Source organism: Alosa sapidissima, chromosome 5 (genome assembly GCF_018492685.1).
Source record: "Alosa sapidissima isolate fAloSap1 chromosome 5, fAloSap1.pri, whole genome shotgun sequence".
Classification (NCBI taxonomy): Eukaryota; Metazoa; Chordata; class Actinopteri; order Clupeiformes; family Clupeidae; genus Alosa; species Alosa sapidissima.
The window spans coordinates 17,712,862-17,725,833 of NC_055961.1; the positions used below are offsets into that span (position 1 = coordinate 17,712,862).

The 12,972-nt window shown below is 42.4% G+C and overlaps 2 protein-coding genes across 3 annotated transcripts; one reads left to right on the top strand and one right to left on the bottom strand.

Moving 5' to 3' along the window:
* Positions 1-2,837: 2,837 nt before the first annotated feature.
* mks1 (MKS transition zone complex subunit 1) lies at positions 2,838-9,250 on the bottom strand. Of its 2 annotated transcripts, XM_042093058.1 has the most exons (19): positions 8,846-9,250; positions 8,282-8,403; positions 8,130-8,185; positions 7,775-7,930; positions 7,493-7,590; positions 7,096-7,224; positions 6,473-6,577; positions 5,907-6,015; positions 5,434-5,490; positions 5,219-5,261; positions 4,999-5,061; positions 4,836-4,906; positions 4,674-4,743; positions 4,445-4,552; positions 3,969-4,102; positions 3,767-3,849; positions 3,485-3,582; positions 3,302-3,366; positions 2,838-3,183 (listed from the first exon to the last, which is right to left on the bottom strand). In XM_042093058.1, the coding sequence occupies exons 1-19, from the start codon at positions 8,920-8,922 to the stop codon at positions 3,016-3,018; spliced, it is 1,812 nt and encodes a 603-aa protein (XP_041948992.1). In that variant the 5' UTR covers positions 8,923-9,250; the 3' UTR covers positions 2,838-3,015. The 2 variants fall into 2 exon arrangements, with proteins under 2 accessions (XP_041948992.1, XP_041948994.1); XM_042093060.1 differs by lacking the exon at positions 3,302-3,366 and having other exon boundaries at positions 8,846-9,249.
* A 93-nt stretch (positions 9,251-9,343) lies between these two features.
* On the top strand, positions 9,344-12,597 carry mrm1 (mitochondrial rRNA methyltransferase 1 homolog (S. cerevisiae)). Its single transcript, XM_042093061.1, has 5 exons — positions 9,344-10,669; positions 10,784-10,877; positions 11,035-11,155; positions 11,303-11,422; positions 12,258-12,597. The coding sequence occupies exons 1-5, from the start codon at positions 9,819-9,821 to the stop codon at positions 12,305-12,307; spliced, it is 1,236 nt and encodes a 411-aa protein (XP_041948995.1). The 5' UTR covers positions 9,344-9,818; the 3' UTR covers positions 12,308-12,597.
* The last annotated feature ends 375 nt before the right edge of the window (positions 12,598-12,972 follow it).

Consider the following 12,972-nt stretch of genomic DNA (forward strand, 5'->3'; position numbering starts at 1 on the left):
CACATTAAGGGCATTGTAAGAATTAATCAGAATATACTGGTGTTGTGGTAGCTGAGGTCATGCAAACACTTCAAATTACCCCTTTTTCATCTGCTCTTATAGAACTTATAGAATCATGCATCAACTTACCAAAGGTTAATTTATAGCAAAGAGCAAATGCCTAAAGAGTAAGCAGTATTATGAGGCTATACACTGGTGTTTAAGCTTGGGAAAAGCCTTCGGCCAGTCCTGGTCCTTAATGGAAATGAGCCATTAGTGACAAACGTAACCTGCAATTTGCACACAAAAAAAACTTGTCACATCAACTAAACAGGTTAATCGATAATGGTTAACAGTAGTCTATTTGTCTCATGTCACATATTTTTCAGTATATTGATTTGATTTTAAACATTTCATTCAGCTACGTGATATGACGCATATGATGTATTGGGCTACTGTCCATTGGATAGAGGATAGAACTATCATGACATGACTATATTTTCTGCCACTCTAAGTTCATTTTCTCTAAAACTTTCTACAAGCTTGCACTTCACTCATGCTTGTGAAGCAGTTCAGCAAATCTCTTCAGTGTAAGCAAAAACACTGTGCTTTTCATGTGTTTTGGCCCGGTGTTGTGTCGAGACATATCTGAGGCTTTAATTTGGCCTTCATCAGCCTGTTCTCAACTCTTTAAGTGGGCCTTTGCAACTGGAGTCCCAGCAGAGGTCTCGTCTCATCAGCACCCAATTAAAACCAACAGCCTGATCTACAAGCTGCGAAGAAGAGAACGATGCCCCTGCTGTGATACTTAGTAGGCCCCTGTGTTTGGTCAATCCATCTCTGGTCTCGTTGACCTGTCAGACCACACACACACACACCACCGGCAGAGCCTACTGATAGTATCAGTCACTGACTAATTGTGAGTCGTCATGTACGTTTATAAAGCAAAGTCTACTAGTGCAGATCTGTAATAATGTATACATTGTAATTTTTTAGAAAGTGTTAATAGTAATACCGCGTTATCCATACACACTGAAAAAAAAAAAAACCCAGATTGGGCAGTAATCAGAGTATCAGATAAACTATATAGTTGTAAAAGGTTGGCAGTGACATGGGAAACATATTGTATCCATTTCAACCATTGGCCAGTCAACCTAGTTCAAAGGCAGCCTTCACCCCCTCCCCTCCGGGCCAGTTCTTAAGGCCAGCCTGGGACATACTGTGACAGAGGCAGGTGCTGTGGGCGCCCAGGCTGGCAGAGGGGCTCGCCAGCCCTGACAGTTTCCTGGCAGCAGCCACCCCTCTCAGACATCGCACTCCACATGCGAGGGGCCAGTGTGGGGGTAGGGGTGGAGGAGGAAGAGGGAGGTAACCAAGAGTGGATCGCAGGGGAATAAGTGAGACAGCGTGTCTGTCTGCTTTGGCTCCTCTTACATGCAAACAGGTGGCCGTTGGGGGGTTCGAGGGGGCGGAGGGGGTTTGGGGGGGACCTGCTCTCGCTCTGTGGTCATCCCATGTCCATATGCTGTGAGGCCAGGGTGAGTAACCGACTGGCCTTTGCAGTTTTCACTGGAGTGAAAGATCTTACTCTTTTTGTTCTAAAAACAACATGGTGAATAGTATTAATGACACTGTTATAGACCAGGTAACTATATATGACAAACAATTAGTGGGGTCATTTCATTGGGGTCATTTGATAAAACTCAGTTCTCATTGTAGAGTACATTAGAGTTGGCCTATACTACTCTGCTCTAAGGGCTGTTACTCCACGAATGGATAACATTCAATAAAAAAGTATGAATTCTATTTCCTTCAAAATGAACATTCATGCCATCTCAGTCACTGTACTGAGCATACTTTTGGCTAAGTACTGACACAATCTATTAACACGACAAGCTGCATAAGGCAATTCTCCATGCAGCCCCTCCAGGATCTGGCAGTCCTGCAAATTCACGCAAATTTCCCACCACTGCAATCACAGCCTGCGATTGTGGGCAAGATCCTGGGGGTCCTGTTCTTGATTTTGTTCACCCCTCCGGGACACGCGTGAGAGGAGAAGATCGAGGTTAAAAAGGGGTCAGCTAGCCCCCTCTGCTGTTCAGGTCTGAACACCATGAAACATGCTGAATGTTTTTTTTCAAAGAGGTCATTCTTGGTGATCCTTTCCATGTGGCTGCACAGAACTTGGCCAGTAAGCATTACATTACAGCATCGTTTCCCAACCTTGGGCTCGGGACCCCATGTGGGGTCGCCTGAGATTCAAATGGGGTCAGCTAAGATATTGGGTATCTTACAATTGACCAGCACATTAGATAAAGATGTATACATTAAATAAAAAAATATATGAAAACCGCCATTTTATCCATGTTAACTAATCGGATCCTTCATAACAATCTAGCTATGTAAAAATAAACTTAGACATCCCGCATGAGATCATCATGGGTAATAATGCTTGATCAACGTTCCAAACAAAGTAGCAGAGCAACCAGGCGAGGTAGTCAGACAAACAAATTAGCTTGCTATGACATTTGGGGAAATATATCACTCTCAACTGGATGTTACAGCAGAGATGAGATGCGCTCTCTCTCACAACATACCGTGAATGATTTGGGTCGGCAACATTTTGTGACATTAAAATAGGGTTACATGGTAAAAAAGGTGGAGAACCCCTGCATTACAGGAAGCTATCTTTCTTCTTCATTGACAAATGTTTACATGTGAAGAAAGCCCTACAAAAGCCAACTTTGAAGACACTGCCATTGAAATGATTGATATCAGATTCACTCTTACTGTGTTTTTCAAAAAGTTTTCAAAAAGTTCCTAAATAAAAATAGGAATCTGTACATATCAAAGCAGAGGGGCTTTTTTTTTTTTTTATAACGAATGACACGTAATATAAAAATACAAACAGATATTCAAAACGTCTACACACAAAGTCCATTCAGGATAAAGAGTTTTCATCACGGGCTCAGTGCACTGACACAGTGCAGCCAGTGCAGGGGTGAGAGCAGATGCTCAGCTGAATGCTGCCAGCACCTACACACTGCTACTGGTATTCCAGCTGCTGCTGCTACTGCTGCATCTGCTGAGGTGCTCAGGCAGTGGACTCTGAGCTCTCTGTAGTGATGGCCATACCGGCGTGCTCGGGAAAGCCGGCGCCTTCTCTGGCTGCATGCATCCGCCTACGTGCGGATTCAAACAGGTCTGCAAAAAAAAACAAAAACAAAAAAACGAGCACACACACGTTAAGCACGTTAAGGTTCACCGAATGGCCTTTGATAATAAAACAACTGCATGTAACTGCCAAGTGCTTGATACTAACTGCACTGCAAGTCGGGGTTCCCTTTAAAATCGTCTGCAGTGTCCCTATCGCCTGCACTGCACAATCTGGCATATTTGAGGATTAAACATCGGGAGATGGACAGGTATAAAACAAGGGGCACACTTTCTTTCACATTCTTGAAATACTGCTCGAGGGAAATGCCTCCGAGCCACCATATCTCACCCATTATCTGCTGGACAGATTTGTGCTGACTGAAGCCCCCCAGGTGATCGACCATCGTCTGCCTCCGTCTCCTCAGAGTGTTGCCATCCATAAAAGCCCTGAGGAGGCCACACAGATTCAGTCCCATTGAGGTCACGCATGTTCCTACTGCATTTCACATTTCAAAAAACCTCTAACTGATATGCATTTGTTTTTTTTAACATGTACGTAAAATTACTTTCATAAAGGAACGTGTAGTTTAATACAAATGACTGTTTGTTGTGATGCAGGTTGGCGACTTACCTGGCCTGCTGGATGCAGTTCAGTGAGAATGTTACACTCCCAGTAGTCTCAGTGCGGAAGCCAAACCGACTCAGTCGCTCTCCCTTTACAACAACAGAAACGTGTAATCCAGTTTTGTTATTGTCTAAACAAAACACACATACAAGAATTTGGGACTCCTTTAAGGGTTTGGATTATGCAGTGGAAATGAGCGACTTCTCACCTTGAAAGTGCTTGGTACTCGCACATAACTGTTATCCTCCAGTTCAGGGGACCCTCCAATAAAGAAGCGCCTCAATTCTGCTACTGTGCCATTCTGTAGAGGTCTCCATGTCTGACACGTCATACTGTGGTAGCCTACACACACACAAACAAATGTTGAATATACAAGATAAATAAACACTAAATAAACAGGTACATTTTGTGGGCCCTTATTTGAATTAAGTCAAATGTGTCAAACACATGGGCCAAACATTACTGTCATTGCCAGGCAAATACTGTATACGGTATATATATAAATATTTATAATATATTTATCTGTATCTATCTATCTGACTATGTATCTATATATACTTTATATATCTACCTTTATCTATAAGTGTGTGACACGTTTAACTTCAGACTTGTCCCAACATTCAGTCTCACTGCAAATGACCAGTGTAGCTACAGCTCATCAGTCCAGCTTCACACCTCACATACCTGGGGCTGAGGGAATGACCAGGTACCCATATCCCTCAGTTCTGTACCGCTGCCAGTAGTCCAGAGACAGAACCTTGAAGTACAGAACAGGCCACTTGGGCTGGGAATCTGAGGAGCACATGGAAAAAGCCTGAATGTTAAAACAGCTTTTTTTACATTGGGACATTTACACACGGTCCGACAAATGCTGATAAACGGAGAAGCTACTTCTGCTGTTGCAGGACCTCACCCTCGTTCTCGTTCTCTTTCCGGAAGAACGTCTCAAAGCTGAAGGGGTAGGAGAAGAAAGCCACGTTGTCCTGCAGGATAACAACAGGGTCAGACATACACAAATAAAGAGGAGGTACAGGTAGAAGCCGTGTAAAGTTACATTAAGGCTTTAGTTCCCTACCTTTCCCAGGGTGCGTGTCTGACATGTCTGGGTGACTCCTGAGAGAGCTTCAAATGGCAAACCAAACCAGTCTGATGGGAAATAGTGAGGACCGAGGCTCAATACAGAGTTAAGCCACAAAACACCCAAGGAATCAGTGCATTCAGACGTGGGACTGACTTACTGTTTGGCAGGTCCAGAAAAAAGTGGATGTAGAGGTTGTCGTATTCATATCCTTTGGCTGAAACTGAACATTGTTTGGAGGAACAACCAAACAATGATGTATCATCATTAATAAGCATGGTCAATTTCCATGTATTCCATAGTACTCTATTCTAAGTAATTACTCTATAGCAGGCAATATATATAACATCTCTGCAGTAATATCTAGAAGCATCACTCACCAATCTCTCCATTTATGAGCAGCCGAAGTGATCCAATAGGGGGCTGAAACCAAACAGACAACACCACATAGCAAAACAAGTTAAAAAAACAAAACCATAGCTGAAGAAATTTCACAAAATCAATGTATAAACCTTGGTTAATAGTTGGGAAATTACGTTATTGGGGTTTGTTTTCTGCTCAGGAGAATGCTGTCTAGATGAGGAACTATACATACCATTTCAAAATCGGGTCCAACAAGGCTGTTGAGGTAATCTCTGTGGCGGACATAAAGCTAGGAACATAAAATAGAAGTGGAGGAAAGTAAGAAATTAAACTTAGCTGGAAAACATACATTCAATATTCACACATGAAATTTCGTATTATTAATAATAATAATAATACATTTTATTTGTATTGCACTTTATATTAAGCAATCTCAAATTGCTACAGAGCAACAGTTTAAAAAACTCAAGCACGGGTACGTGTTACAAATCCAAAACATGTTGCCCTCTAGACCGGCCTGATGGGACCTGAATAAGCATAGTGGCTTGTGGTATCTGCATCTCCATCAAGCCCTTAGGCTATTTGCTATTGTGAACCAGGATATTTTTTTATCAAAACCCAGAAAAAACTGTGAAACAGAAAGATGACACAGAATGTGCTGAACGGTCAATCTGCCCAGGTGTGTGTGTGTGTGTGGACACTCACGTCTCTGTACATGCGGTGCTCGCGCTCCTTCTCCTCCTCACTGATGCCAGCGGAGGCGTTCACTAGCGTCAGACGCCAGATCTCCTTCCTCTCCCCTTCCGTCTCCACCCTGGGAAACGAGAGAAACGAGAGAATGATTGGGAACTCATCATAAAATATACCCTCACATCATGTAAAAGGACATTTCAACAGTCAATGAAATGAGTCCCTTCTGTGCTGTTGACACACTGTATTGATTGGCTAGGGCTGTTTATGGCTCAGCCCAAGCCACTGATTGTTTATAATTAACAGTAACAGGACTGAGGGGTTTTTTTTGTGAGAAAACACAGAACAGACAACTACAGGACTGTGTGAAGCAATTTTGACAAAGGAGCTAAATTAGACAAAGAAAGTGTACAGGATTATAATGGCAGATTCCACCTTTTGCCATTGTGGAACCATCTTTCTTTTGTCTGGAGATTACCAGCAGTAATCCAAGTTTAATCTATCAATGTCAGAACCAATAGGTCACTACTTATTGATGAATAGACAAGTGCTAATGAGATGAGTTGCAGAGTATCTCTTGCCTGTAAGGCCCTTTGCTGTTGTTGAAGTCTGGTTTGATGGTGATAACTCCATTGCTGTCGGCCCTGATTGTACACAGCACTTGCTCGTTTTCTTTCATACCCAGCCTGTACAAGGAGAGATCAATCAATTAGAAGTCAAGACTGCTTCTCCGATCAAGAATGGCAACATATAAACATAAATACTATAAATGACTAGATCAGATCAGTGTTTCCTCTAGGATTTTTTTAAGCAGTGGGGCAGACCTGTCCGAACCGCGCCCCATAACCTCTATTCACACACAATGAAGCATTATTTTCAGTTGTGATTGAGCTGTATATTTGGAGAATCTACAACAGGTCTGCACAATTAATTTTGAAAGGCAACTGCGACTATTGTACGTCTGCCCCATTTCGGATACCGTGGGGGAAGGAAATTAAACCGTGGGGGGTCGCCACTACCAAATCAACATAGAGGAAACACTGCAGATTCAATGCTAAAACACTAAGGTCCTATGGATCAACATGGAACCAAAATGCAGACTTTGTGGCTCCAGTCTTTTGGTTAACTCTACAAGAGAGACTAATTCTGCTGACTTTTTTTTATTTAAGTTGAGCGGGAAACTATTAAGTCGAACATAACATGCCTCCCAGGGGGACCCAGGTCTCCCATGATGTGCATGATCTGTACGGTGCTGTTGATAACATGGCTACTCTTCACAAATTCCTCCGAGGGCTCCCAGGTTATTACCCGAGCTTTAGCCACACTGGCATCCCTAAAGAGAAGAAATCCAAACAATTTCTCAAGACACTCTCAAACTAAACATTTATAACACATATGTAATCCTTATTTTAAGGACATTTGTTAATCACACCACAGTAAATCTACAGAGCTCTTTAGGTGAGAAATTATATGTGATATATAATGACTCAACTTTATCTGTAACAATGTTAGATGGGCTCACAACTCAATGATGTGACATTCAGCATTTTTAATTCAGTTTATTGTCCTTCACAGTGATGTGTGCAGAGTGTAATGCTTACACAGTGCGCCTCTCCTGCTTGCGGTGTCTGATGTTCGTCATCCGTTCAGCCAGAAATGTAGGGGCAAACTTGGCCTGTATGATTGGATTCTGAGAGGCCTGCAGAGACAACAGTGACGACCACAACAACAACAACAACAACAACTTCATTATGCACGCCCATGCTCTACTCATCATGCAGATGTTCTTTCCAAATGTCAACAGACTCAACACCCACAGTTTGTGTAAGAAAACATTTATCAGGAGACAACGATTGAGAGAGAGAGAGAGCACTGCTCATTACCTCTTCCCAGTTTGTGTAGCGGTCAAAGTCTGTGTACGTGAAAATGCGGCGATTGCGCCTTCCTTTCCCTCGCTGTAAAGCCAGGATTTCGGTGTGATACTGCTTCTCCAGTGGAGTCTGACAGCTCGTTTCTGACTGGTACAGATCCTCTTCATACTGTATTCAATGTCAACACCACCAAAACACAAATCAGTCTCAAAAAGACCAAACTAATTTACACACAGACCTAGTGGTATTAGCATTATGACATGTTCTTTTTTAGTCTGAGAAAAATAAAAGCATAACTTTGAAGGACTATGGGCTACAACTTGTCAGACAAAGCACAGTACAGCACAGTTTTCAAACTTACACTTACCTGACTAAAGAGTTTTTCCTGCCAGCCAACAACCAGCTCCTCTTCGTCATCAGGACCTAGAATCATATTTCCTGTAAATTCCTATTTTAATTTATTTGTTGTTTTGAGTTTTTCTTGTTGCCACTAGTTATAGTGACGTTTTTTTTTTTTACCTGATCTTAACTGGGAGTTGAAGGTGTCAAGCTCAATAACCCCCCTCTCTTGCTGCGTCAACACCTGATGTTGCAGATGTTGGGACAGGGCTGCTGTGGACGTCACACGTTGTATCTTGATCCTGTAAAATAATAATCCATACTCAAATCACAGGAAGACATACAACACTCAAATCACAGAAAGACATGGAGTCGACTACAGTTGATTTGCCATACGCCGACAAAAGTACAAAACAAGCCCTTTCACGAGTAGCTTCTACCCAAGTAACATTCACTTTCGAGGAGTTATATTCAAATCCTCTCAAGTAACAGTTAGGCCTACTTGATATTAGTTTAGGTTGCTAAAGCATAGTTGCCGATAAACGAACATTGACAAGCTAATTGGCGAAATGTAAGCTCACATTGTTGGCGTTAGTTAATTTCATATCCTGGTGAACAACGACAGCCACTAAAAGGGATTATGGGCTAGCTAGCTAGATAGCTGAGTATCTATAGCTAGTTAACTGGAACATTAACGTTAACATAATTTTCAACTCGTTCAACAAACAAGTGGAGAGAACTTGCCTTATTTTAAGATTTTTGGTTGCATCTCGAGAACGGTACACCGCCTCTCCGTTGTCTGTACTCCAGCCATCAGCCATGAAGCCTTGGTATGTAAGCTGACTTACTACCGCTAACTAACAAATAGTCAACATTAGCTAACGCTACCTAGCTTATACAATGATCAGTGAGATATGCAACATATCATCCCAAAATATGATGGAGGCGCCATTTTGCTTGCATGTCGGAGTAACAGAAGGGTAATGCTAATATTTATAGCTAGGTTGTTTAATGAGTGGCCTCAAGTAAACGTTGTATTTAAGCGCTGAAGTCAAGAGACTCTTTGCTAGCTAGGCAGACATGGTGCTGGCTGTAAATTCACACTGCCTGGCGTCCTGTCCGTTGCATGGTAACAGTAGAAAGTTCATCAGCTTTTCTAAATGTGCCCCGACGAGACGCGCCTGTGGGTGGCAGGCGCGTGCTTGCTATAGCACCTTTGACTTGTAAGCACCAGAAGAAGAACACAAACACATGCGAGCCGTTTATGATGCGAGCAGCTGAACGCTTTGTAGTAGCTATATCCATCAATAGATACTCTTGATTTGCAGTGGTATTGTATTGCGATAGGCTGTATCAGAAAATATTGTTGTGCCACACTCGATAATGCAAATGGCAGTCTCTGAATGTATTGTGGACTAGAGCAGACGTTGTCAATATTAGTGACGGGATGGTAATAGCTCACTAGGCTACTCACTAAGTAGCAGAGGTTATAGTTTATAAGACTTAAATAGATCATTAACGTTAGTTTGATTTCATCTGCTAAACCCTTTTGCATGTTCAGTCAGTGGTGCTTAGATATTTCTAGTGCTAGTTGTACGGTGTGCTTCTCTGGTATAATTGAGGATCATGTTTATATTTCGCATTAACCAGAAAACTGCTTGATCTTGCACAAACTTCCAGAACCTTTAGTATTAATACGAAAAATACGCTTTATAATATGCCCTGCAATAGTCTCAACATGTATACGATGTTCAGGTTGATGTCTCTGCGGTCAGTCAAGCCGTGTGTTTCGTTCCAGACCATGAGAAAAGGATGTCAAATCGCACCTTATCATTGTTCCAAGAGTCTGTCATGGTCAAGTAACAGTGGCTCAAAGCAAATTGTCAAATGGAAGCGCAGTGCAATCAGCAGTGCTGGTCTCCGCAACAGGGCTAAAGTCTTATCAGAGTGGGAAGATGACCTTGCACACTCCATGGACAGTGGTCAATCAGTTGTTCCTCACAAGCGTCGTAGTAAAGTGACTCCTGTTCTCCATGGGAGAGGAACGGGAGCAGAACAAAAAATATCCCCTGAGCTCCAAACTCTCAGGTTGGAGGACCTACCTGCGGGCAATCGGAAGACATTCCAGACCCCCAAAGAGGATAATTCATTGGTCAAGGGTAAACAGGATGACCTGGTGTTTGGGTTGTCCCCATGCCTACTGGCTCTCACGCAAGGCAGGAGGAAGGCGTCCATGCTCTTTGTCAAAGAGGATGATGATGGGCAGAGGGATGCAGTGCAGAGAGTGTGTGAGGAGGCCATCAAACGTGACGTTCAGATCAAGTGGGTCCACAAGAGAGATCTGGACAGAATGACCCTGGGACGTGTCCATCAGGGTGTCTGCCTGCAGGCCAGCCGTCTACAGTACCTCAGGGGGTGGTCCGTCAAACCTCAAAAGGATGAGCATCGCAATCATATCCCACTCTGGCTGGTTCTTGATGGTATTCAAGATCCGATGAACTTAGGTGCTATTCTCCGCTCTGCTTATTTCCTTGGTGTGGATAGAATTGCCAGTAGCCTTCAGAACAGGTATGAACTATGTACTAAGTATGTATTACGGATGTAGCCTACATATGTGTGTTTTTGATCATTGACGGACTTGGCAGGAAGAATGCTTACAATTTTTTATTTTTTTTATACTAGCTGTCATCTTACACCTGTCGTAAGCAAGGCCAGCTCTGGGGTGATGGAGGTTATGGAAATCTATGGCTATGATAACTTGGAAGACATGATTAAGGTGGCATTTCTTCCTACAACATTTATTCTTGTTCAAGCTATGCAATATTGCAAAGTGACAACATTGTGCTTAACTATATTTTGGCCCTATGTGTATGGGTGTTGAAAGACGAACCACAATATATCTTGGCATCCTTAACACAGCCTCTACCCTGCAGGTAAAGAAGGAAAAAAAATGGCAAGTCATAGGAACAGTGGGCATTGAGGAGAAGGCCTCTGAGGTTCAGACTGTAAAATGCTCAGATTTCCAGATGCAAAAACCTACGCTATTACTGATGGGTGAGTTCTCACCACACCAACACATCAACAATATGTTATGGTGACAGCGCTGATGTGTTTCAAGTGATTTCTATTGAGAGAGTAAGATGGTGATGTCTGATGCTGTACTGTACATATGCTGCTGGTGTTGTTCGCTGCTGCTGGCAGGTGGAGAAGGTCCCGGACTGTCCCCAGATCTGCGGGCTCTTTGTGACGTCATGCTCACTATCCCACCCCGCCGAGAGCTCCACCCAGGCGTGGAATCACTTAATGTATCTGTGGCAACAGGTACTAAATCAGCGCTGATGCCAAAATGTCCTGAAAAGCATTTGGGATGAATATTAACATAATGGATATATCAGTGATATTAGTATTAACCATTTACTAGTGTGCTTACACTTGAGGTCAACATAGCTGATGTTAAATGTGTAAGCACATACATGCAAAAATTTACCTGATTTTGAGAGAGCAAGCATTTGTAAAAAAGTATAATAACACGGTTCAATTTGAAGAAAACTAGGTCCTTACTTCTTAATTCGATGTAAGCATTGAGTTTTAGTGTGGTTTGGAAACTCAGAGAGTCAGTGGTGTCATATAGTATATGAGGCTAGACGAAAAGAATATTGAAAATGTGTACATCAGCTTCTAGGGAAATATCAGCTAAAAACTGTGGTTGCTGTCATGGGCCGATAGTGACAAGTTTTGTGTGACTCCCTGGAAGACGCTTTTTGCTAGGAAGAAGTATTCAGGGCAGCAGTTTGCCCTGAATCATACCTCCTGCCACCCTGCTGAACAAATTTAATTGAGACCTTGACTGAAATGTCATGCTATGTAGCTCATCTTCAGCACTTTCTTTACCCCCCCTTACCTAATGCATATCCACAGGGTGGTAGAAATCTCGGAGGGCAATCTAGCAGGTCAGCCCAATTCCCAGTGTTCAATAGGTTTACCCTGCTACAGGCTGCAGAGTCAGTGTTAGGTTATTGACTGCCAGTATTAACTGTTTAATTGGACTTTTCCAGTTGATATATTTATTTAATCCCTGAATTCAACTGTAAAAGACTGGGATTAAAATTATTTAATTAATAATATCCTCTCCTCCTCTTGTTTCTGTACCTGCTAGGCATCCTCTTGCACTCTCTCCTCACCCCTCGCTCTAGAGGCCGTCAGTGATTGGAGTTGGATTTGGTTGAGCTCCAGGTCTACTCTATTTAGGAGAATGCAGTACTTATTGCCACCCCTTCACACAGAGGTCTGACTGTTTCAGATGGCTTGCAAGGACATGCAGACGGTTTATCTCTTGTGGTGGAGCAGTGTTGTCTGGCAGTGAAAAAAATCACGAGTGTTAAATTATAACAATGTGTGAAAAGCTCATATCTGTTCATTGAAAAATTAATATCAACTATTAAAATAATTGTTATAAAGAAGCTTATTTGGGTATTTAAATATATATTTTTTTTTGTCATAAGCCACTCGAGGAAGTATACTCTTTGCCAATAGACAAGGCTAGATTAGTTGACCCCTAAGGATGGGTTGTGAAATCCTGTAGAGGCTTGGGCTAAGTCTGGGTTGGAGTAGAGAACATCTTATGCTTCTCACTATAGCTGTCTGTGCCCTGAGCAAGGCGGTCACCTAAGGCTCCTGTGTAGCTGTTTTGGAGCTGTGAAGTAAATATAGGTGGGTTCAGTTGGGCTCTACTCAAAGTCAATTGGCACCAATAACAACCCTTTCTAAATTTTAAGGTGTTTAGTCTAAAATGCTGCCATTTTAATGGTGAAATGTGTATTTAAAAAGGCCTGAGTGTGAATTTAGAGTGTTGTATCACTTTCATTGCACAT

Bases quoted from the DNA above. Each gene is read 5' to 3' on its own strand.
- mrm1 (XM_042093061.1), top strand. From the start codon at position 9,819: ATGCCCTGCAATAGTCTCAACATGTATACGATGTTCAGGTTGATGTCT. The intron at 10,670-10,783 runs GTATGAACTATG...TTTTTATACTAG, and splicing joins GCCAGTAGCCTTCAGAACAG to CTGTCATCTTACACCTGTCG. The intron at 11,423-12,257 runs GTACTAAATCAG...TGTACCTGCTAG, and splicing joins TAATGTATCTGTGGCAACAG to GCATCCTCTTGCACTCTCTC.
- mks1 (XM_042093058.1), bottom strand. From the start codon at position 8,922: ATGGCTGATGGCTGGAGTACAGACAACGGAGAGGCGGTGTACCGTTCT. The intron at 8,186-8,281 runs GTAAAAAAAAAA...ATATGATTCTAG, and splicing joins CAACTCCCAGTTAAGATCAG to GTCCTGATGACGAAGAGGAG. The intron at 3,184-3,301 runs GTTAGTATCAAG...TTTTTTTTGCAG, and splicing joins GAACCCCGACTTGCAGTGCA to ACCTGTTTGAATCCGCACGT.